The sequence below is a fragment of the Protopterus annectens genome, chromosome 1.part2, assembly GCF_019279795.1.
Source record: "Protopterus annectens isolate FY-2018-M chromosome 1.part2, PAN1.0, whole genome shotgun sequence".
NCBI lineage: Eukaryota > Metazoa > Chordata > Ceratodontiformes > Protopteridae > Protopterus > Protopterus annectens.
The window spans coordinates 657,194,639-657,218,443 of record NC_056727.1 but is presented as its reverse complement, the minus strand read 5'-3'; the positions used below and the strand labels follow the sequence as shown (position 1 = coordinate 657,218,443).

General features: G+C 45.7%; 1 protein-coding gene across 1 annotated transcript in view; it reads right to left on the bottom strand.

The window, feature by feature from the left end:
• HNRNPU (heterogeneous nuclear ribonucleoprotein U) overlaps nucleotides 1-23,805 on the bottom strand; it is a 548,643-nt gene that overhangs the window by 366,022 nt on the left and 158,816 nt on the right. The window contains exon 8 of the mRNA XM_044058137.1: nucleotides 22,282-22,401. Within this exon, the coding sequence (XP_043914072.1) occupies nucleotides 22,282-22,401 (120 nt within the window). The remainder of the gene's footprint in view (nucleotides 1-22,281; nucleotides 22,402-23,805) is intronic.

Genomic DNA, 23,805 nt, shown 5'->3' with positions numbered 1-23,805 from the left:
AGGAGTCAGGATTTAGGCTGGATTCAGTATACACATCATCCACAACATCTAACACTGGTGGAATAGCAAGGGGTCTGTGTTGAGGAAATAAAAGGAGGTCGGCCTTTTCTTGGATTCATAGTAATCCTGGCCTTCCCAATGAAAATGCTCCCTCATGGTGTAAGGTTTCCCCAAAGGAGTAGTCCTCAGGAAGGGAGGCTGATGGAATTGATTCCTCAGCATCAGAGTCCTCATAAGGGGGTAAAGAATACCCTAGGTCTGAGGATGAATCTGAAGTGGAAACCTGGTCGGATGAGTCAATCTGTATCCTGTCTGGGCCTTTTATCAGGAGGGGGATAGGACCCCCTGATCAGAGTGATTAGGTCTTTGGCCATTCTGAGCATTTGTTTCTTAGGCATGGAGGCCTGTCCTGGAGAATGCTGTATTTGTTTCTTTGTTTTTAAAGTAGGCTTAGACTTGGCAGGGGGTTTAATGGTTAACAGAGTAGGTCTAAAAACCCCTTCTGAAGCTTCGGGTTGCACAGCTAACCCGGATCCCTCTGAAGGCTTAGCCTCGGTAGGCTGAAAAACTTGTGCGTCCGAAGGCCCAGCCATCTCCACGTGGGAGTCTGAGGCGGCCTGTGGTTCAGTAGAAGCGGTAATCAGGGGCTGCAAAGGCACCTCGCTGAAAACCGGAGAACCGGCGACCGGCCTAGAAGAGGGTTAGTAGTTAGGTTTGAGCCTAGGATGCCTGTCCTGGTCTTTGCGCTTATGTATTCCGGTCATCGGAAGTTCCGATGGCATGGTGTAATTAAATTTTCTGCCAAAATGTCGGGCAAAATAAAACGGACGTTTAATAGTGCTCTTGTTAAACCTAGCACAAAACAGCCAGTGACATCGTAGTCTGGGCCTAGGCATGGGATACAATAGGAATGGAAATCCTTGAGGTATTTGCTTCCCACAAGAAATACAGTTATTAACTTTTACTGACTTCGGTCTGAGGCAAGAAAGTTTCCCCAACGGGGTACTTAGCTTTGTAGAAGACTTCAGTTCTGGATTCAGAATGAAAATCTCGGCAGTCGGCCGACCGGTACTTGCGAGCTGCTTTTGCTTCGGGCACCGCGCAGCAAGAAAGACTGAAGAAAATGGAGTCTGCTGCATCTTATATACCCCTGCCGCACTGACGTCAGGGAAGAGGCGACAGCAACCGACGCCGGACCTAGATTTTGGAACTCAGGCCGACTGGGGAACCGCCCGATGGCAGGATAACCCAAGTGTAATGACTGCAGCAGTGTACCACAAATATCTGCTTAGTGACTTTCCAAAAGAGCTAGGGCATATTTGACATGCGGGTCTGAACACGGTAGGAGTATGTGCAGACCTTTTTGCCCAAACATTCCATAGCCTTTGTCAGTCTGTAGGGAGGAAGGAAGGAGTTTGGATGCCTTGTCTGTAAAGACAGATTGTGCCAGAGTCAGCTTACAGGGCATTTCACTAGGAATCTCTCTCAGGAACTTTGTAGAACCTAGCCTGCGGGGATCAGGTGGCTGAGAGTCTGGGTTCAAGGAAGCTGCACTGAAAGCATCAAGGAATGCTGACAGTACTGGGGGAATAGCTGAAGGATCTACCTGGAACAGTTCATTGTACCTTTTCTGTACCTCTGTCATCTCAGAGGAATCGCATTTAAAAGTGCGACCTCTTCTTGGCTATTGTTTCCCCACAGGCAAGATGATCTGCTCTGGAATAGATTCTTCCTCTGCGGAGGTACAGCCAAGAGGGGAGGGAAGTTGAGAAACAATTCTTCCAAGGAGGACAAGAGGATTCCTTCTCTTCCACTTAAGAGCCCACAGCTTGAGGCTAAAGACTAGCAAGGAGAGGGACTGGTGAAGCTACTGAAGCAGCAGGTCTCAAGGCCATAAATGCATTAAAAAGGTTTTGCGAGAAAGCCTGTCAATCTGGTTGACTTTCCACAGCAGGAGAGGTAGGCTTCCTCTTTTAAGACCTAGCAGGCACCTGGACTGGAGTAGGCCTGGGATCATACGGCAGCATGGTAGTGGAGGGATCGGCCTGGTCAGCCGATACAAGCCTGGGCTCTCCCTCTGCATCAGAAGCAGACGTACACAGGGCCGAGGACTTGTCCTCCACACAGGGTTCTGCAGCTTCCAGGTTTGTAACCACTGTACCCCTATTGGCAGTAACCATTCTTCCAGGCAGACATCAGCCACAGGATGAACATCAGGAGGTGGAGGCACAGTTAAAGGCCTTAGGAGTATAAGCCTTTTTCTTAGGCAGCTCAGTGGGCAGATCGGACGCCCCCCCCCCATGCCAAACGCTAACCACTTGAGATGCTAATTCTGCAGGTATACGGGCATGCAGTCTGCTACAACAGAGTTTTCGGGATGAAGGCCTGGCAAATGGGGCAGGCCTTATGGTTGTGGGATGGTCCTAAACAAAAGAAACAGAGCATGTGCGTCCTTATTGGGAATCTGATGGCTGCACTTGCACTTTCTGGATGACATGAGAACACACTAGCATACAATGACTCAAAAACAAATTGTCCCCAACAGGGTACTTACCTCAAAGATTCTAGATAGGACGGCTGGTACAGCATGAGCAGCTGACACTATTGGCAGCACAGAAGTTCTGAGGCCTGGTGCGTGCAGAAGTCATTTACGGCCCACACTAGTCTAGCCATGTCAGCGAGTCTGCAACATGTGAATAGGCCATCTGAAGCTATGTCGGACTCCCAAGGCCTGGGTTGCTGTTTCAAATGTCAAAGAGGACTGCAAAAACACCAACTTCAGCAGTCTAGCAAGAGAGTCAGCTGGGGAGTAGTGATAATCATCGGACGATGGCTCAAGTTCAGGGCTGCCGGGTGCCACTGAACAAGGTTAATTCTAGTCTTAGAAAATGAGCTAGGAATTCGGCCCTACACCTAATAGTGTGCGTGTTAAACCTAGTAAAAAAACGACAGTCTGACATATCATGGTCTCGATTTAAACAAGTAACAGTACGCAAGTCTCTGTGTGGTATTTGCTTACCACAGTGGAGGCCACTTCACCTGACATTAGTTAAGTGAAGAGTTCCCCAACAGGGTACTCCTCTTTCTGACAACTACTCGCTGGTGTGGACTAACAAGACGCTAGTCTACTGCTTTGTGCTCTGGCAGCAAGAAAAGACTGAAGTGATAATGCTGGCTGGCTTCCCTTACACTGTATACTGTCAAAGTAAGGGCATACGCCATCCCAAGAAGTGAAAAGTTTCCTCTGGTAGTCCGTTTAGCCAAGGGATTTCGTGGCAGGAAATCCCAACAGTTAAGACTGCAACAGAAGAACACAAACAGAATTGGCCTCTCAGTGCCCTCCTTCCTGGGAACCAAAAACATCCTGGAATAAAAAAACCCTTCCCGGGCAGGCAAGCTGAACGGTGCCCTGGGCCAAGAGCATGAAGCAGTTCTGGAAAGAAAAGCTGCTCTAGGATGTTAAGGGATGCCCAAAAAACGAGGAAGAGATTTCCAAACCATGAAATACCCTTGACAGATGGACAGAATTCAGAGAGTCTGTCAAGATCATTAACAAATTTGGAAAGGGCAAGGAAAGATGAAGAGACAAGGGAACCTGGCCGAGGGAAAAGTAAGCAAAAACTGTCAAATGGAACCCAGTTGATCTTAAAAAGGAGAGTCTCAATAGACTTGGAATGCTTAGAACTCTCTAACCTTGGGTGGAGGGCGAGATGGTCTAGTAATTCCTCTGAAACATAGGAACATACATACATACAATGCACTTAAATTGAGTGGGGAGCCACTTGAGGGGTAGAACCCAACAAGGAAAGGGCAGAAACTTTCCCTCTGGAGTCATAAATGTCAAACTACTTGAGAAACCTGAGAAAGGAGAGCTAAAATATAATTAGTCACATTGGTGTGATAGTCACAAAAGCAAAGGTGGCAACAGTATAAAATTTTGCCAAGTCTTCCCATGGACCTACTATCCTTATCTGAAGGATGCAACCTAGTAGACAGCAACAGCTTGGAGGGTTTATCAGAAGACACAGACACCACGCAGGGATCAACAGGACATTTTATACAGAAAAATGTATAGGAGGAGGCTACAGAAGCTGCTGAAAAGGCAAATAGGAGGGCAGCCATAAACAAAGCAACAGAAGGTTTGGGAGACTCCATCTGGAGAGACTTGTACCACCTCTTCTGGTATCAAAGATTAGTTGCGCAAATTCTTACCATAACCATAGATATCCTCTTCCACGTTGCAGTATTCCCACATGCGGGATCCTCCACCTCAGGTTCATAGGTTCATACTAGGCTATCTGCCCTAGGGAATTTATAAGCCTAGCCAGAGTGTGTGTGGCTTTCACCACTCCTTAGGATGAGAATACTATACCCATTAGTTTGCAGTGCCTCTGTCCAGCAGTGACAGAGATGATTCCCAGGATAAACCTACGATCTCCCATCCACTCGTCAAGATTTCTCTTGAACAGAGTGAGTGAGGGGCTCTGCCTCACATGGACTGGGATTCTGTTCCACAGTGTAGGGAGTGTCTGGGTGATATCTGTCCCTCCAGCACGTCCTATTTATATCCGTGTTGAGGTTTAAGTCTCTTGCTCTCGTGGCTCTGGCGGATTTGGATTTTTTGAGGTGGAGCATGTCCATTAATTCCGGGTTGGACATGGCCTTGTATGTCGGGCACAGATCACCTCTGAGCAGACTGTATGCGACTGAATAGAGCTGGAGTTTCTTCAGTCTGGCATCTTATGACATATGTTTGAGCCCCTTTATCCTTTTGGTGAGGAAATTTTGGGGTCTTTCCAACTGCTGCAGGTGTCGGGTAAGGTACATTCCGAATGGGGCGTTGTACTCTATCATTGGTCTGATAAGTGAAGAGTACAGGGGTACAATGACCTCTCCTGATCTGGATGTGAATTCCCTTCATGATCAGGTGGGCAATGTAGAAGGTCTTCCTAACCACTTTGGCAATGTGAGTGTCAAAAGAGAGGTTACTGTCAACTTGGGTCCCCAGGTCCCTGATAACTTCTTCCGTGTTTAATGGATTACCACTTATGTGGTAATTAGGAGTTACCTTGTTTTTCCCAAAGGGTATGACTATAAATTTTTTGGCATTTAGCTTAAGGCCATGGCTCTGGCACCAGTTATCCATTTCTATGAGACCTCTCTGGAGGATGTCTGTGTCTGATGGAGTGTCAATTATGGTGCCCAGTTTGCAGTCATCTGCAAATTTTGTCAGCCACAATCCCCCTAGGTTTGCCTGCACTTCAGAAAAATAAATGCCGAACAAGAGGGGGCCCAGGACTGAGCCCTGTGGGACACCGCTCATGACCGGCTTAGAGTCTGACATGGCACCAGCAACTCTAACCCTGTGTGTTCTGTCCTTGAGCCAGTTTGCAACCCATCTTGTGACATATGGGTTTACATCTAAGCTGGCGAGCTTTTCTATGATGCCCGAGTGGGGTATTGTGTCGAACGCTTTTGCTAGGTCAAGGTAGGCTGTGTGAACTGCCTTACCCTCATCAATGGCCTTAGTGACTTTCGAAAAAGTCGACCAAGTTAAAGAGGCAGGATCTGCCCTTGACAAAGCCAAATTGGGTAGGATCCAGTGTCTGCAGGTCTCCAATGTCTTTATTTATGAGTTCCATTATGATCCTCTCCATAGCTTTGCAGACAAGGCTCGTCAAGCTTATGGGGCGGTAATTTCCAGGGTCCGTAGAAGCACCACCTTTGTGGAGTGGGACCACAGTTGCCGTACGCCATTCTTTGGGTACGTATCCTGTAGTAAGGCTAAGATTAAACAGTAGCCTTGTGTGTGGGTTTAGTTCCTCATTGAGTTCGTGTAGCACACAGCCGGGGACACCGTCCGGTCCCATTGATGCTGTGTTTTTTGCTTTATAGGGAGAGCAGCTCTCACCTGGGCATCTGAGATGTTTGGGAGGCTAGACTCTGGTGGGATAGATATTTCTCCTTTTGGAATTTGCACTGAACCTGTCTGCCAGTATGTTGGCAATGTCTGTGGGTTCAGTGATTTTTATCATTTTGGACTAATTCTGAGCATATCTGGGAGTTTCCACCCAGGTTTCTAACATAGCTAAAGAAGGCCTTATGATTGTCTTGTGTCATTAGCGATTTTTCTCTCAAAGTTGGCCTTGGATGATTTTGAGTGATCGTAGTTTTTTGCTAGTATTGATCAGAGGTGCCTTCCCTTTTAGGGATTTTGCTCTGTCATGTAGTAGCTTTCTCCTCTTGTTGTAGAGTTTGTTTATGGCTGGGGTCCACCAGACCAGGCGCCTGCCTTTGGTGGAAAGGGTCTTGATTTTATTAGGGATTGCTTGATCCATACATTCCTGGAGGTGCTCGTAGAAGGCATTTGTAAGGGTTTCAGCAGCGTGGGTTGTGGTTTCCACTGGCTCAGGGGCCTTGAAGGATACCACTCCAGTCTTAAGTGTGAAGTTTGCTTTTGAGAAGTTCTTAACTGTGGTCTTTTTTGCTGGGGGTGGGGGCGGGATGTGGATCTCCAATGAGATTAATTTATGGTCTGATCTCACCAATGAGGGATATACTTCCGGTGTGGAGCATTTTGTCCCAATGTTTGTGATGATCAGGTCTAGTATATTTTCTCCTCTTGTGGGAATGGTGACTAGTTGTTCCATAGCATTTGAGTTTATGAACTCCAGGAACCTTTGGGCTAGGGTGTTGGGGCTTGAGTAATGTTCCCAGTCTATGTTTGGGTAGTTGAAGTCACCCAATATGATGGTGTTTGGAGAGACATTCATACTCTCCAGTGTCTTCAGGAAGGCTGTGTGGGTTTCCTGAGTTTGAGAAGGTGGTCTGTAGCATGCTACAAAAACTGTAGGGCAGTTTTACCTATGGTTAATTGCACCTGGATGGTCTCCGATGCTTCGTGCGTTGCCACTAACCTGGAGGTGTGGGTATCCTTTATGAATATGGAAACTCCCTCCTTTTGTGGTTCGGTCTGGATTTTGGGGCCGGAACGCACATGAGGTATAACCTGATAGTGCTGGGGTGCTCTCAGGAGCCTTGAACCAGGTTTCAGTCACAGCACAGACATCGATGTTCTCCATACTGAAGAGGGCTTCGAGGGAGTGAATCTTGAGGTTTGGACTTCTGGCATTGAGCAGTATTACCCTTAGTTTTTCTCCATTTTTGTTTTCTAGGGCGGTAGGTTTATCACTTGAGCCTTGCCTAAAAAAGGCACTATGGGGGTGGCAAGAGCCTTTGCCAATATCCGGAAGCCCAGGGTTGACAGGTGCAAGCTGTCCCTTGCAAAGAAGCGTGGCTCGTCAGGCATGTCATCCCAGGCAGACAGACATTGGATCCCCTTAGAATGACACCATTAATTAAGCCAATTATTAAAGCTGTTCATTTTGTCTCTGTATTGTGGCATCATTCTTGGTGAGGGTAGGATACTGCTCAGGGTCAGGGTCATACCGGCCTGGGCTACATAATCTGAGAGCTCCTCTATGTCTCTTTTCATGTAGTCCAGGTCATTCACACCGGCATGGACAATGCGTCCGGCTGTTAAACAAAAGATCAGCATGGCTGCTGTAAGGTGCATGGGACGTCACACCTGGGACCATAAAGCGTGGGCCATAAATGTGACGTCTGCATGCACAGACCTCAGAAAAGAATGCCCAGTCAGACAACAGTTTAAGGGCAGCTAAAAAGGTGCCATCCAGAAAGGGAAAAGATCCTACGGGGGGTAGGAGGGAGGGAAAGGAATACTGCAACATGGAAGAGGACAAATAGTTATTTTAAGATTTTACACAATATATGCCCTCCTGTTCTCATGTTGCAGTATTCTCACATGTGGGAGAATACCAAAGCTCAGCCAGATAAATGGGTGGAGGAACAGGTAGCAGTGTTCAAGAAACCATGGAGGGTGGCTTTAACAAATCCTGCCCTAGCTCTGGAGAGTTTATTTATAATGTCTAATGAAAGTATGCACAGAGAAAGTACAGTTGTGTACACTTACCATAAATGTAGATGTTAGAGTGTATTCACTGTTGCAGTCATTACATTTGGGTAATCTGCTGGAAGGTTGCCCTAAGTTGGCCTGAATTCCAAAGTCTTGGGTCCTGCGTCTGTTGCGGTCTTCTCTTCCATGATGTCAGGGGTATAAAACATGCAGCAGACGCCATTTTCTTTAGTTTTTCTTGCCCCCATAAAGGTAGCACAAATGAAGGAAAGAAACTGTAGAATGACAGGGGGATGGAGGGAGGGTAACCTGGACTGCAACAGTGAATACACCAACATCTACATTTATGGTAAGTGTACACAACTGTACTATGTTCTTTGTGTTTCACTGTTGCAGTCATTACATTTGGGTAGAATCCCAAAAGCTATGGTTGGGAGGCTGGAGCTAAACAGCATTATGTGCGGCTATAAGGCCCTGCAGCACTGCAGTGGCAAAGCCTGCCCTGGACTTGAGTGGAGGCGCAAATGGTAACACTTTGTGAAGGTGTGAACAAAACTCACAGTAGCAGCCTCTAGAATGTCTTTGGTTGCTACTCCTCTTGAGAAAAGCTGCCGAAGTAGATGCAGCTCTGGTGGAATGAGACCTAATGCCCTTGGGCACAGGTTTACCATGGTCTAAGTAGCAGAAATGGATGCAGTGGCTTACCCACTTTGAAATGGTCTGCTTTGAGACAGCCTTTCCTTCTGAGCCGGCAGCATATGACACTAGTACTTGCTCAATTTTTCTTAGAGCTTTTGTCCTGCTCACGTAGAATCTTAGCTGTCTGTGTACGTCCAAGGAATGTAGAATTCTCTCCCCTTTGTCCTGCGGATTTGGATACAAAGTTGGCAGATGAATTGTTTGGTTAAGAGCCACACTGGAAACCACCTTAGGCATAAAAGTAGGATTTGTCCTCAGACACACCCTGTCTGGGTGAAATATGATAAAAGGCTCAACAGCCATGAGGGCCTGTAGCTCTGAAACTCTTCTTGAAGTAATTGCTAGTAGCAGAGCTGTCTTCCATAAGAACTTTACATCAGCAACCATTTGGCTGGTTCAAATGGAGGCAGGGTGAGTTTTTCCAACACATAACAGAGGTCCCATGCAGGTAATGGTGATCTTTTAGGAGACTTTAAGTTTCTGGCTCCTCTAAGGTACTGCTTTAGTAAAGGATAAGAAAAGATTGGTGGCTCTGTATTGTAATGAGCCGAAATGGCCGAGGCATGGATTTTGATTGATGAGAAAGATAGGCCTTTGTCAAGCATCTCAGTTAAGTATTGTAATATCTGAGGAATATGTGGTTCTGTTGCATCAGTTCTTTGTGGTAGATTCCAAGCACAGAATCTCTTCCATTTGTCAGCATAAGATTTTCTAGTACTAGGCCTTCTGGCTTCCAAAAGGACATCCATCACAGCTTTACTGAGAGGCGTTCGTATGATTACAGGATTGGCCAAGCTGCCAGGTTTAGAGTCTGTAGCGGATTGTGCAGGATCAGATTTTGCTGGGACAATAGTTGTGGTATTTGAGGCAAGGTCCAAGCTGGGTATTGAGACAAGCTCCTTAGGATTGGGTACCAGTACTGGCAGGGCCAGTCCGGGGCAATTAATATCTTTGGCTTCTCTCGTCTGACGTTTTAGGAGGACCTTGGGTAGAAGAAGCAGAGGAGGAAAGGCGTAAACTGACAGGTTTTTCAACTGAAGGATAGGGCATCTACTTTCCATGCTGGTCTGTGATAAGTCCTTGTACCGAATCTTTTCGATTGATAATTTTGGAGAGGCAAATGGATCTATGTCTGGGCTCCCTCATTTTTCCGTTATGCGGAATACTTGTGGATTTAGTTTCCACTCGTGAGGATCCATAAGGTTTCTGCTTAAGTAGTCTGCCAGAGTGTTCTGTTTTCCTGGCAGGAATTGAGCTTGAAGATTTATTTGGTAGGTCAAAGCTGTGTCCCACAGTGCCATGGCGAATCTGCAGAGGGGGTATGAGTGTGTGCCCCCTTGCTTGTTTATATACCACATGACTATGGTGTTGTCAGTTTTTATCCTTTAAGGCTGTTAGGGCATTCTGAACAGCTAGCATCTTTCTGGTTGATAATGTAGATGCATTTGGGGCATATGGGCACCAAATCAAATGCATCTTCCTGCCATGAGGGCCCCCCAGGCATAATGTGATGAGTCTGTTAAGGTTTGGCTGGCAGGAGGTAGGGTGAAGGGCCGTCCAATGTTTTAGTGACAGGCCTTTGCCCACCATAAAAACTCCTGTTGCAGGCAGGGGATGAGAGGAATCATTGTTTCTAGACTGTGTGAATGTTGACTCAATAAAAACCTTTTAGGTACCATTGAAGTTTCCTCATATACACTCTTGCATATGGAATTAGTAGGATGTAGGATGCAAGATGCCATGAAGCCCAGATCCTGCAGAATTGGTCTTGCAGAAGACTGGGTTCTTGTTGCAATCAGTTTGAAGTAGTCAGTTGCCTTTGTCTGGCGTGAAGTAAGCCATCTGGGCAGTTGTATGCAAGCTTGCACACAGGAATGTTATCTTTTGAGAGGGTACCAGTTGTGATTTACTTTAGTTTACTGTGTACCCTAGGCATGTTAGAAGCCTTTTCACAAATGCCAGGTGTCGTAGAAGAGTGTCCTTGTTCTCTGCTTGAATGAGACAAGTCGTCCAAGTAAGGATATATTTGAATACTTTGTCTGCAAAATGCAATTACTGGTGCCAGGCATTTTGTAAAGACCCTGGGCGCAGAAGATGAGCCAAAGGGCAGTGCAGAGAATTGGTAATGCATTAAGCCAGCCTTGAATCTGAGGTATCTTCTGCACGACTGTCTTATTGGGACATGCAGGTATGCCAAGTCTAAAGTCACCAACCAAGCATTCTTGCCTAGCATGGGCAGAAGCTGTTGCAAAGTGAGCATTTTGAATTTTGGAATGTCCAGGTATGTGTTGAAAAAAAAAGATAAATCGGGAATTGGCCGCCAGGCCTTGTCCTTTCTGGATACAAAGAACAGTCTAGAGTAAAAACCTTGTCCTTTTTCCTGTTCTGCTACAGTCTCTGAATGGCCCCCATATCCATGAGGGACGTAACCTGTTTATGAGCCTCTGCCCATTGGTTTTTTGGCATGTCTGGCCAACCTGTCATTGGCAGAGTGTGGAAATGGAATCTGTATCCCTGTGATAAGATACAGCACCCACTAATCCTGGGTTAACTGCCAATTTTGAGCAAAAAGTGCTAATTTTTCCCCTATGGGTGCTGCCAAAAGATAATTGCTTGGTGTAGGCAGAGGGGAAGTCATTGGGATTGCTTTCTGTAAGTTTGTGCTTTATCTCCTCCAGAGTTGGAGGTGGATGCGCCCCATTGCTTTGACCTGTATGAGTCATGAGCCTGGTACCTGGAACCCTTAGGGCATCTGATTTGCCCCTTTGAGCTCTGACACAGGAAAGGACCATTTTTTTGTGGGCCATTGTCTACTGAATTTGGTGGTTGCACTTGTAAGAAATCTTAACAGTTTGCATAGACTTTGCTTTGTCTTCAATTTTCTTTAAAACCTCTTCTGCCTTAATACAAACAGAGAATCATGCTGTAAAGGTGCATCTAGCAATTTAGCTTTAACATGATCAGGCAAATTTTGTTCCTTTAACCAGCATGCCTCCTAATCACAGATCCAGTAACTGTGGCCCTGCAGGAGGCCTCTAAAGAATCAAAACCACATTGCAAAGTATGCTTTCCATCTTGTTCAGCTGCATGCAATAATTCCTGTAATTCATTATTTTCTGCACATTCACTGAAATAATTCTGTTTCAGCAATCCCATAACATGTTGTTGGTACCCAAGCATATGAAATTGATTGTTGAAGGCCCTGATTGCCAAGGTTGCAGATACATAAACCTTTTATCCCCCCATCTGTCCAGTGCCCTAGAATCTCTGTCAGAGGGGGTAGGGTTTTTTCTGTTGAGGCCTTAACTCCCTTTGGGCCCTGTGAAATAGTTTCAGGATCAGCAATAGGGTTTCTAAATAAAAATTTAGAAGTCAGGGACCCTGTAATACCAGTCAGGCTTACTGGGAGCCGGAGGTAAAGAGTCGGGGATCAGGCTGGACTCCAAAAAAAACATCATCCAGAATGTCTAACACGGGGGGAAAGGCTAAAGGCTTGTGCTGGGGGAGGAGGAGGAAATCCCAGAGCCTCTTTTTAGATTGAGAAGTCTCAACTCGGTGAAAATGCTCCCTCAAAGTATACAAGGTTTCCCCAAATGAATAATCCTCAGGAGGAGATGCAGATGGAATAGACTCCTCAGCATCAGAATCCTCATAGGGAGGCAAAGACCATTCCTGATCAGAAAAAATAGAAACCTGATCGAGGATTCACAGTCAGTGTCTTGCCTAGGCCTCATCTTGAGGGGGATGGGAACCCCTGATCAAGGTAATAAGGTCTTCAGCCATTTTGATCATCTTTTTTAGGCATAGAGACAGAGACCTGTGCACGTGGCTCAAGAGTCTGGTTTTTAGCTTTAGAAGGTGTCTTAGCCTTTGGTTTTGCAGCTTTCGGTTTGATATAAAAATGTTGAGGTGTCAGAGTACACCCTCAGAAGCCGGTGCCTGCTCAGCGGCTCTGGACCCATCCAAGGGAGATGCATCCGGTCCAATACCTTTAGTATCTTGCGGCATGCCTGACTCCACATGGGTGTCGGTAGAGGCCTGCAACTTGAAGGTAGTGGGCATCAGGCGCTGCAAAAGCACCTCACCGAGTACCGGCGACTGGCATAGAAGCTTTGTCGGTTTTGGATCTCGACTGCTTTTGTCCTTTTCTTTGCGGGTTTATGTACTCCGGTGGTCGGACCGCTATCCAACGACATCTCTGGATAATTAAATGTTTCCAAAATACTTGGATGCAAAAATATACAGACGCTTATAGTGCGTTGGTTAAATCTAGCACAAAACAGCCAGGCACGTTGTGATCTGGGCCTAGGCAAAGAATACAGTACAAATGGAAATCCTCATGAGGTATTTGCTTCCCACAAGTAATACAATTAACCTTTTCTGACATCAGTAAAAAGCAAGAAAAAAAAGTTTCCCCCAACAGGGTACTTGGCTTTATTGAAGACTTCGGTTCTGAAACTCAAAACACGAATATTTAAGTAGTCAGACGACCGGCACTTGTGAAATGCTTGTGCTTCGGGCTCCGCAGGGCAAGAAAGACTAAAGAAAACTGCGTCTGCTGCATGTTTTATACCCCTGACGTCATGGAAGAGAAGTCAGCAACCAACGCACGACCCAAGACTTTGGAATTCAGGCAGACTGAGGGCAACCTGCTAGCAGATTACCCAAATCTAATGACTGCAACAGTGAAACACGAAGAACATCCATGTAGCTGCCTCTAGGATTGTGACTGTATCAAGGCCTTTCAGGAAGGCCCTTCAGGAGGCCACAGCACTACAATGGGCTCTGTGTGGGGTAACTTTACCATGGAAGGAGTAGAAGGATATAGTTTTAGAGATCCAGGAGGATATGGTTCGTTTCATTACTGTTTTCCCCAGGGCCCTGGGGTGAAAGGATACAAAGAGCTGGTTGAACTTTGATGCCCTTAGTCTTATCCAGATAGAACCGCAGTAGCCTGTGAACATCTAGGGAATGGAGCACTCACCGTCATTCTGGGGCAAAGGAAAGGTAGTGGGTAAATGGATTATAAGAGATAGTTTGAAGGAGACCCAAATCCTTATGAAAAATTAGGTAAGGTGGAGAGGCCATGAGTGCTTGTACCAGAGACCCTACTGGCTGAAGTAAGGGCTACAAACAAAATAGTTTTCCAGGTGCACTAATGTGGTGGAAGCTGCTGGTTCAAAGGGGGTAGTAATAAGTTTATCTGGACCAAAATCCGGTCCCAGTGAGAAATGGATTTCCTTGGCAGCCTGTAGGACCTCTTTGAGAAAGAGCTTCACCTCCAATCTGGACAATAGGGGTGGACAGAAAGGTAAACATGATGAAATAGACAAATGTACTTTCACAGAAGAATATGAAAGATCAGACTTTAGAAGCTCACACACACAGGGCAAAACTAGTGGTATACCTGCCTGAAAGCAGTGTATTTTATTTTACATTTGTTGACCGGGCTAGTCTAGCTGGATATATTTCTATTTTCAGTAGTCTGAAAGCAGTGTATTTTATTTTACATTTGTTGACCGGGCTAGTCTAGCTGGATATATTTCCATTTTCAGTAGAGGCCCGGGGAACCTTTGTAGACACCAGGTGGAGAACAGTTTCCAATTTGTTAAATGGAATCTAATAGGTTTCCTAGTCTCCTGAAGGACAGATGACTTGGCCTCTAAGTAAAAGGTGTCTGAAAGGGATCAGAAGCTCATCACCCAAAGGGTTAAGACTGAGGGCTTGCAAGTGTGGGAGGATGAGAAATGCCTTCCGTTGAGTGACGAGGTCCACCTTGTGAAACAAATTGTGATGACTACCCTTGGCGAATGATAAGGGGGGGGGGACCAGTGCTTCCTTCGCCAGTTGTCCCTCTAAATTTTCAACAGGACCTTCTGTATTGGGACACACACACACACACACACACACACACACACACACACACACACACACACACACACACACACACACACACACACCCCCTTCCAGGAAACTGAAGGCATCCACTCTCCAGGCTTGTGGTGAGAATTTACCTTGACCAAAGAGCTGTAATTGTTCTGGGGGGGGCCAACAGATTTGAGGTGTGCCCCACTGGTGGACCATGTTTAGGAAGACATCTCTAACATCCATTCATGACTTAAGGACACTAACCTGCTGAGGGCATCTGCCTGGTCACTTGTCCTGTGATGAGATGTACACTGCTTGTAGTGTTAATTGGCCAGCTCCCCTGCTTGTATGGCAAGTCTGCAGAGTAGGTAGGAGCTGGGCTGCCCTGTATTCGTTCATGTATCACAGCACTGGTGTTGTCTGTGAAGACTTTGAGAGGACGTGGATGTAGGAGAGGGAGGAATGCCTTCAGGGCTAGAAGTGCAATCATTTCCCTTACACTGATGTGTTTTTTCTGGAAGCAAGACTTCCACTGAGCCTGTACCTTAGGCCACTCATATTGGCACCCTATCCCAGATCAGGGGCATTTGTGTACATGCGCCGAACTGCATTGAGGGTTTGTAAAGGTAGTCCTGGATTCAGGCGGATTTGCTGAATCCACCACCTTATTTCTTTTCAAGCAGGGGAGGAAGGGCACCTGAAAGTCTAGGGGGTGGTTGTGTTGGGATCAGACATTCAAGTACCACTGGAACGTCCTCATGTGTAGTCTGGCAAGGAGCAGCATGTGGAGAGTGGCTGCCATCAGACCTAGTAGGAAAAGAAATTCCCTGTTTGAAATGCAGTTGAGTAGGAGCAAATACTGAAAAAGTGGTCAGAGAAGTGATCTTTTCCAGTGGGAGAATGGCCTTCATGACAGTCTGCAACCCAAGAAAATGATGTCTTATAGGTTCATAGGTTCATACTAGGCTATCTGCCCGAGGGCATTTACAAGCCTAGCCCATCGTTTTGTGGCTTACGCCACCCCTTTAGTATGGGGAACTATACCCATTATTTTGCTGTGCCTCTGTCGAGCAGTGACACTGAGGTTATCCCTGGGGTATTATCTGTGATCTCCCATCCATTGGTCAAGATTTCTCTTGAACAAGGCCAGCGAGGTACTCTGCCTCACATGTACCGGGATTTTGTTCCACAGCATAGGGAGTCTTTGGGTGATGAATCTATCCCTCCAGCACGTCCTATTAATAGCCGTGTCAAGGTTTAAGTCTCCCGCCCTTGTGGCTCTGATGGATCTAGATTTTTGAGGTGAAGCATATTCATCAAATCTGGGTTTGACATGGCCTTGTATGTTAGGCAAAGGTCACCTCTGAGCAAGCGGTAAGCGACTGAATAGAGCTGGAGTTCTTTCAGTCGGGCAGCATAGGACAGATTTTGAGACCCTTTATCCTTTTGGTGAGGAACTTTTGTGGCCTCTCCAGCTGCTGCAAGTGTCGGGTCAGATACATTCGAATGGGGCATTGTACTCAATCATTGGTCTGATGAGTGATGAGTAAAGGGAGACTATGACCTCCCTTGATCTAGATGAGAATCCCTTCATGATAAGGTGGGCAATGTAGAAGGTCTTCCTAACTACTTTAGCTACATGGGTGTCGAATGACAGACTACTATCAACCTGGGTCCCCAGGTCCCTGGTAACTTCTTCTGTGCTCAGTGGATTGCCACCTATTTGGTAGCTAGGGGTAACCTTGTTTTTCCCGAAGGGTATGACTATGCATTTTTTGGCATTTAACTTTAGGCCGTGGCTCTGGCACCAGTTATCCGTTTCTGTGAGACCCTTCTGAAGGATATCTGTATTAGATGTGTTTTCTACTATGGCGCCCAGTTTGCAGTCATCTGCAAACTTTGTCAGCCATAACCCTCCTGTGTTTGCTTGTACTTCGGAAAAGTAGATGCCAAACAAGAGTGGGCCCAGGACTGAGCCCTGTGGGACACCACTTGTGACAGGCTTTGAGTCTGGCGCCAGCAACTCTGACCCTGTGGGTTCTGTCACTCAGCCAGTTTGCAACCCATCTTGTGATGTATGGGTTGACATTTAAGCTGATGAGTTTTTCAATGATACCCGAGTGGGGTATTGTATCGAAGGCCTTAGCCAGATCGAGGTAGGCTGTATGGACTGCCTTTCCCTCATCAATGGCTTTGGTGACTGTTTCGAAAAAGTCAACCAAGTTTAAAAGGCATGATCTGCCTTTGACAAAGCCAAACTGGGTTGGATCCAAAGTCTGCAAATTCCTATGTCTTTATTTATGAGGTCCATTATGATCCTCTCCATGGCTTTGCAGATAAGGCTTGTCAAGCTAATGGGCCGGTAATTTCCAGGGTCGGTGGAGGCACCGCCTTTGTGAAGTGGTACCACAGTTGCAGTGCGCCACTCCTGGAGTGCGTATCCAGAGGTAAGACTTTGATTAAACAGCTGTCCTAGCTGTGGGTTTAATTCCTCATTGAGTTCATGGAGCACACAGCCGGGGACACCATCAGGTCCCATGGATGCTGTGTTTTTGCTTTGGAGAGAGCAGTTCTCACTTGGGCGCTGGAGATGTTTGGGGGCTGCAATCGTTTGGTATAGATATCTCTCCTTTTGGGGGAGGGTAGTTTGCACTGAACCTGTCAGCCAGTATGTTGGCAATGTCTGTAGGATCAGTAATCTTCACATCATTTTGAACTAGCTCTGAGCATATCTGGGAGTTTCCTCCCAGGTTTCTAACATAGCTAAAGAAGGCCTTATGATTGTCTTTTGAGTCTTTAGCTATTTTTCTCTCGAAATTTGCTTTGGATGATTTTATGAGAGCTCTTAGTTTTTACTTATAGTGATCAAGGGTGTCTTACCTTTTAAGGATTTTGCTCTATCTTGTAGTAGCTTCCTCCTTTTGTTGTAGAGTTTGTTTATGGCTGGGGTCCACCAGACTGGGCGCTTGCCTTTGGTACAAAGAGTCTTTGTTTTGCTTGGGATTGCCTTATCCATGCAGTCCTGCAGGTGCTGGTAGAAGGCATTTGTAAGTGATTCAGCGGCTTGAGTACTGTTTTCCGCCGGCACGGGGGCCTTAAAGGAGACCACACTAGTCTTTAGAAGTGTGAAGTCGGCTTTTGAGAAGTTCTTTACTGTGGTCTTTTTTATTTCAGGTGGGGGTGGGATGAGGACCTCCAGCGAGATTAGTTTGTGGTCTGATCTCACCAGTGAGGGGTACACCTCCAGTGTTGAACATTGTGCTCCCATGTTCGTGATGATGAGATCAAGTATGTTATCTCCTCTTGTGGGGATGGTGACTGTTCCATGGCATTTGAGTTTATGAATTCCAGGAACTTTTGGGCTAGGGTGTTTGGGCTTGAGTAGTGTTCCCAGTCTATATTAGGGTAATTGAAGTCACCTAGTATGATGGTGTTTGGTGATACATTTATCCCCTCTAGTGTTTTCAGGAAGGCCATGTGAGGTTCCTGAGTTTGTGAGGGTGGCCTGTAACATGCTACAATTTGCAGAGCAGTCTTGCCTATGGTTAATTGCACCTGGATGGTCTCCGATGCATCGTGCATTGCCACCAGTCTTGAGGTGTGGGTGTCCTTGATGAATATGGATACCCTCCTTTCTTGGTATTGTCCGGATTTTGGGGCGGAGCATGATATGAGGTAAAACCTGATAGCGCTGGGGTGCTCTCAGGAGCCTTGAACCAGGTTTCTGTCACAGCACAGACATCGATGTTCTCCATACTGAGAAGGGCCTCGAGTGCGTGCATTTTGAGATTTAGACTTCTGGCATTGAGCAGCATTACCCTTTTTTTCCTATTTTGTGTTCTAGGGTGGTAGGTTTAGAATTTGAGCCTTGCCTAAAAAGGCACTATGGGGTGGCAAGAGCCTTTGCCAATATCCGAATCCCAGGGTGACAGGTGCAAGCCGTCCCTTGAAGCAGCGTGGCTTGTCCAGCATGTCATCCCAGGCAGACAGACACTGGATCCCCTTTGAATGACACCAGTGTTTAAGCCAATTGTTAAAGCTGATCATCTTATCTCTGTATTGTGGCATCATTCTTGGTGAAGGTAGGATACTGCTCAAGGTCAGGGTCATACCTGCCTGGGCTACATAATCAGAGAGCTCCTCAATGTCTCTTTTCATGTAGTCCAAGGAGGTGCGTCTCAGGTCGTTTACACCAGCGTGGACAATGACTGAGTCATATTTGTACCTGCTGTTGAGAGACCTGAGTGCTTGCGTTATGTGGCGGATTCTAGCACCCGACAGGCAGCTTACTGTGACCTTCTCCTTACTCAGTCTGGTGAGCGGGGCGTCAGTGTGTCTGACTATGGAGTCACCAATGACTAGTGTGTCTGGCATTGTGTTTGGCCTTAAGGGCTGTGACTGTTTGACACTCTGACTGTGAGGTCTATGTGTTGCAGGTGTTGTGTTCTGAGGTGGTGGTTGTTTGGGTGTCTGCTTTGGTGGCCTCTGCTGTTTTGGTAGATTTTTGATCAGAGCCTCGAGTATGTCTTTGTGTGTTTATGTGTATGATTTGAGGTTGTAATGGTACTATGTGAGACTGGGTCTATAGTGTGTGTGGTAACCTTCTCCTCCTGACTGGTCTTGCCAGTCCTATGTTGAGAGAGCTCAGCCTCCAGTTTGGCCGTATAGTTGCATCTCTCGCATGTATTTGTGTTTTGTGGGAGGAGGAGAGGGTTGTCTGTGTACATGAGGCAATTGTAACATTGCCTCAATATTCCCAGGTTAACAAGCTGAGCAGGAGAGGACACTAGCAACTGATCCCTCGACATGCTAGAAGGAATAGACAAAAAAAACTTTAAAAAGATTCCGGGGGACGTGGGTGACCGAGAAATGGGGGGTTGCCTTTTTGGGTACTATCTATGACAAGAGTGCCGTATCAAGGTAATAAGTACTGTAGGAGCAAGTGCTACGTTTAACAGATAGAGAATAGTCTACTTGGAGTCAAGTAGAGATGATCTTTTAATTATAGGATAAGCTGATTAGATCAGTAGTATAGTTCGAGGAAGGTAGTTTTAAGGGAAAATTTGAAGAGTGGACTTTAGGTAGCCGAATAGTTTAAACCTGCTTAACCGGCGCTGCCCTAGTGTGCAACGGTAGCAACTCCGCTAAATCGGGCTAAATCAGCTAATGCGCTAAAGCGTGCTTTATAGCAGGGGGCTGGAAAAGACAGGAAATGACCCAAAATGGCCAATAAACTACAAGTTACTGCCTTAAACCACTCCTCTGAGGACAAATGAAGGAGTTATGGAAATGACCCCTAGTGGCCAATAAAACTAGTTTCAAGTCAGTAACCACCTCTCTGGGGGGCAGGGAAGCTGCTCAATGTTAGTCACTGCCACTGATGAACACAGAGACCCTCCTTCAGCCCAAGCAAAAATGGCCTCACAGAAACTTTCAAACAGTTCAGGAACAGCAAGCCTGTAACTGAACTTTTAACTCTCAGAAAAGTGGGAAAAAGCAAGATTTTTTTTTGTTGTTTTTGTTTTTTACAGAGATAGCAGAGGTTCACAAGTAATATCAAGTTATAACAGTGCAGTAAATGACCCCACACAAGAGTGCTAGGTCAAGGACAGAAAATATGCAAGTTTTAAGAAAAAAACGATTTAAAATTAAGTGCAAACAGGAAATTCAGCAAACGGCTTTTGGTTGTGCTCTAAATACAGCTACTAATACAGAAATCAAGTTTAACAAGCCAGGAGAGGGAAGGGAGTAAGGGAGGACTTTGGTAGATTGACTGTGAAACCCAGACTTCCTAGAAGGCAATGATGAACTGGAGGAATCTCTGTAGAGTACTTGCTTCCTCTGCCAGGTTGAGGAGGTTGCCAAGTATGGTAAGATCTGTATGCCTTTTGTTTTGCAGAAAACTACTACTAGGGCTAGACATTTTGGCTCATCTAAAACACCAAGGGTATTTACAAATGGCAAGGCAGTAAACTGCATGAGAGGATGGCACAGCAAAATACAGAACTTGTAGTCTGGGTGGATGGGAATGTGAAGGTATGCCTCCTTCAGGTCCAAAGTGGCCATGAAGGCACTGTCAAAAGTGGACGAAAGGTTTGTAGGGGGATACCATAAAGGAAGGTACATGCAGAAAGGGATTTAGAAGAGACAGGTCCAGGGCCATCCTCTTTGTGGACCAGAACAGCCTGGAATAAAAACCTCGACCTGGAGGGACCCTCTCTATAGTTCCTTAAGAGTAAATCCTGAATGTCCTGAGGTTATGAGGTGGATTTTGTTTCTTGGAGGGAGGGGAATGCCTTTTGGAGAAGGTCTTTCCTGCAAAGTCATAAAATACCCTTTTTCCACAACTGAAAGAACACAGTAGTCAGAGGTGATTTGTTGCCACAAGGGAAGACACCCACACCTTTAGTCCCAGTCTGTCCTGTTGTACAGTGTGGAAGGCACTGTAACCTTGGAGTATTTTGAAGGGGTTAGCCATATCTCAGTAACCGCACAGCTGTCTACATTTTTCCATTCAGAGAGGGCTTGTCGGGTGCAGAAAAATTTTTTTTTTTGCTTGCGCTCCTAGCACTGAGCAGCAGCACCTTAGAGACTTTTTGCTATAATGGTAGTTTTGTCATTCTCTAAAAAGAATGGCTTCTAAAGGGCAGTGATGCCAAGGCTACTTGCTCCCTGCTCAGTGTCCTTGATGTGCATTGCTTTATCTAGGCTACTGAAATCTGCCCATGGGAACAGCACACGTGAAACAATGCTTGCAAAACTATCAGTCAAGCTTTTAAGAGTTATAGCCATTCTTGTCTTTACCTTAAGAGCTGCTCAATGTCTGAAAGAACAGCTGGAGCTCAGTAGAAAAAGCCTCGACACGCATAATTAAGTTGCTGACCACAGAATTTCTAAAATTTGAGAACCGATAATTTGTTTACAATGCTCCAAATGTCATAAATCACCTGGAAAGGAGAAATCAATGGCTAAGAAACAAGACGAAGAAAGCAGCTCCTCGTTTTAAATTGCATGGCATACAAATATCTTGGTGGAAACGCAGCAGTTCACAGGGACGGTCTTCAAAGGTCATGGAATCACAAAAGTAGGCATACATTTTTGCACAGTTCCTTGAGAAACTAAAAAACTACAATACCTACAGGCATCAGATGCCCCAAAAAGTGTGAAGGCATCAGATGCCCCAAAAAGTGTGAAGGCATCAGATGCCCCAAAAAGTGTGAAGGCATCAGATGCCCCAAAAAGTGTGAAGGCATCAGATGCCCCAAAAAGTGTGAAGGAATCTGTAGAGGACCACCACAGACAAGACTTTGTCTGCCTATACTTGCCCAACTCTTCACGCCACCTCTGCCTACACTTGCCCAACTCTTCACGCCACCTCTAAGGGTGGACATAGAATGGCTATTAAGCTCATTAAGTACTCAACATTGCTCTACAGCCAAGAAGTGAAATTAAGGGGGAAGGGAAGATTATGTAGAGATACTCCTGTCCAATGGACTCTCTCAAAAATGTACTACTTTTGGTGCTGACCAACACAAGCACTGAATGGACATCATACAAGGGGGTGAGACAGTTGGGCTGAAACACCAGACCATTCTGCAGGGCTAAGGATGGAGAGCAATGCAAACAAGGAGTCAACCAAAATGGTTTTGGAACAAGTACCCATGCAGAAAGAAAGAACTGTGACCAGAGATGAAGGTGAAGATGAAACCCCCACACCATGAAACCCCCACACCATGGAGCTGCAAGACAAAACTTCTACCACTTAAAATTAGGCTTACCATCATCTTGTCCATGATTGTGTTTGTCCCAAGAATGTTGTAATTTCCAGGACTTTCAGCAGCATGTTTTAAAGCCCAAGTAGTCTTCCCAGCACCAGGCAAGCCAACCATCATGATAATCTAGTGAAGGAAAAACGGGTTTAAAATTAGATGGATACATTTTTCAGCAGTTACCAATGTGTACATTAACTACAAATGAAAACAAATGCTAGACATTTAACTAACTGAAACAGTAGGCGAGTGGCGATAAAAGTCTTTTAGGAAAGCATCTTATGATTAGAAAAGCCGTCTCAAAGATTAAGAACTTTCCACAACATAAAACTGAGGTATGGATCTGTCTGAGGTACGGATCTGTCTGAGGTTCCTAGAAGAGATCCTCTTTTTGACAGCCAACCTTCAGTGCATCCTAGCACCTCAAAGTTGCGCTCCTTAAGACACCGTCACTAATAGGTTGGCCAATGTGAACAGAAAGGTGTTACCCTCTGCACTGGCTATTTTCCTTTGGAGGAGAGTGGCGCTGTTTGAGAAGACCACAGAGACTGGCATAACAAGCAGATATGACAGAAAAATAAACCTTATAGGTGCCTGCTTATAGTTAAGTAGGAAGTTCCATTTCTGGAATGGTCTCAAAAACCCTGCATGTCATGCCAAAAAATAAATAAATTCTATCCTTTGGTGGGAGGAATCTAGGTTTGTTACAGCATTTCAAGTCGCAAGCTGCAGAAGCAGTGTGTGAGGATCCCCAGGGCTGCCTGCAGTGACTAAAGGGGAATACTTTCAGGTAATCCATGGACAATATGGAAGCATGCATTTTGTAAATAAATGTCAAATTTTCCCCACACTAAACAGAAAGGAACCATCTTTTCTACTTCTGCCATTACATCCATTTAATCTAAATCCAGAATATGCACCATTTTCTTTTGGCAGGGGCAGCTTTCTACATTTACCCCCCCCCCCCCACAAAGGAACAGATTCTATCAATCTATCCAGACTATCTTAATCTCTCGGTTTGTCTTAACACCCCCCCCCAGCGACATTCCGCTGTTGAAGTAATTACTCTGCTTCCATGCTATGGTAATTGTGGACAGGTCTCAAACTGGGCAACAGCAACAGACCATGATGAAAAGCAGCAGCACATTTGAAGGTTTCTATTCACCTCGTACAAGCCCTACTAGTAACCTTTCAGGGACTAGTCCCTTGCAAACCTCTACAGTTTAGAACCAGAAAGTTCCTGGTGCATATATTTCTTTATTAACTATGAACACAACTGAAAAACACACCACAAGAGCATTGCTGAACGTTTCACAATTCTTTCAAGAGAGAACATTCAAATGTCTGGTCTTTCTGGATATCAGAACTATTATTGAACCCAACATGGAAATCTGCCATGCCTTTCATATTACTATGAACTTAAGCAAGAGTCAAGTCCTTTTACCGCTGCTACTGAAATCCCAGAACATGTGGAGGTTCTGTGCACCTCATTTGGTGCACTGCGTGGCATTGCTGCACACAGTTTTATGAAAT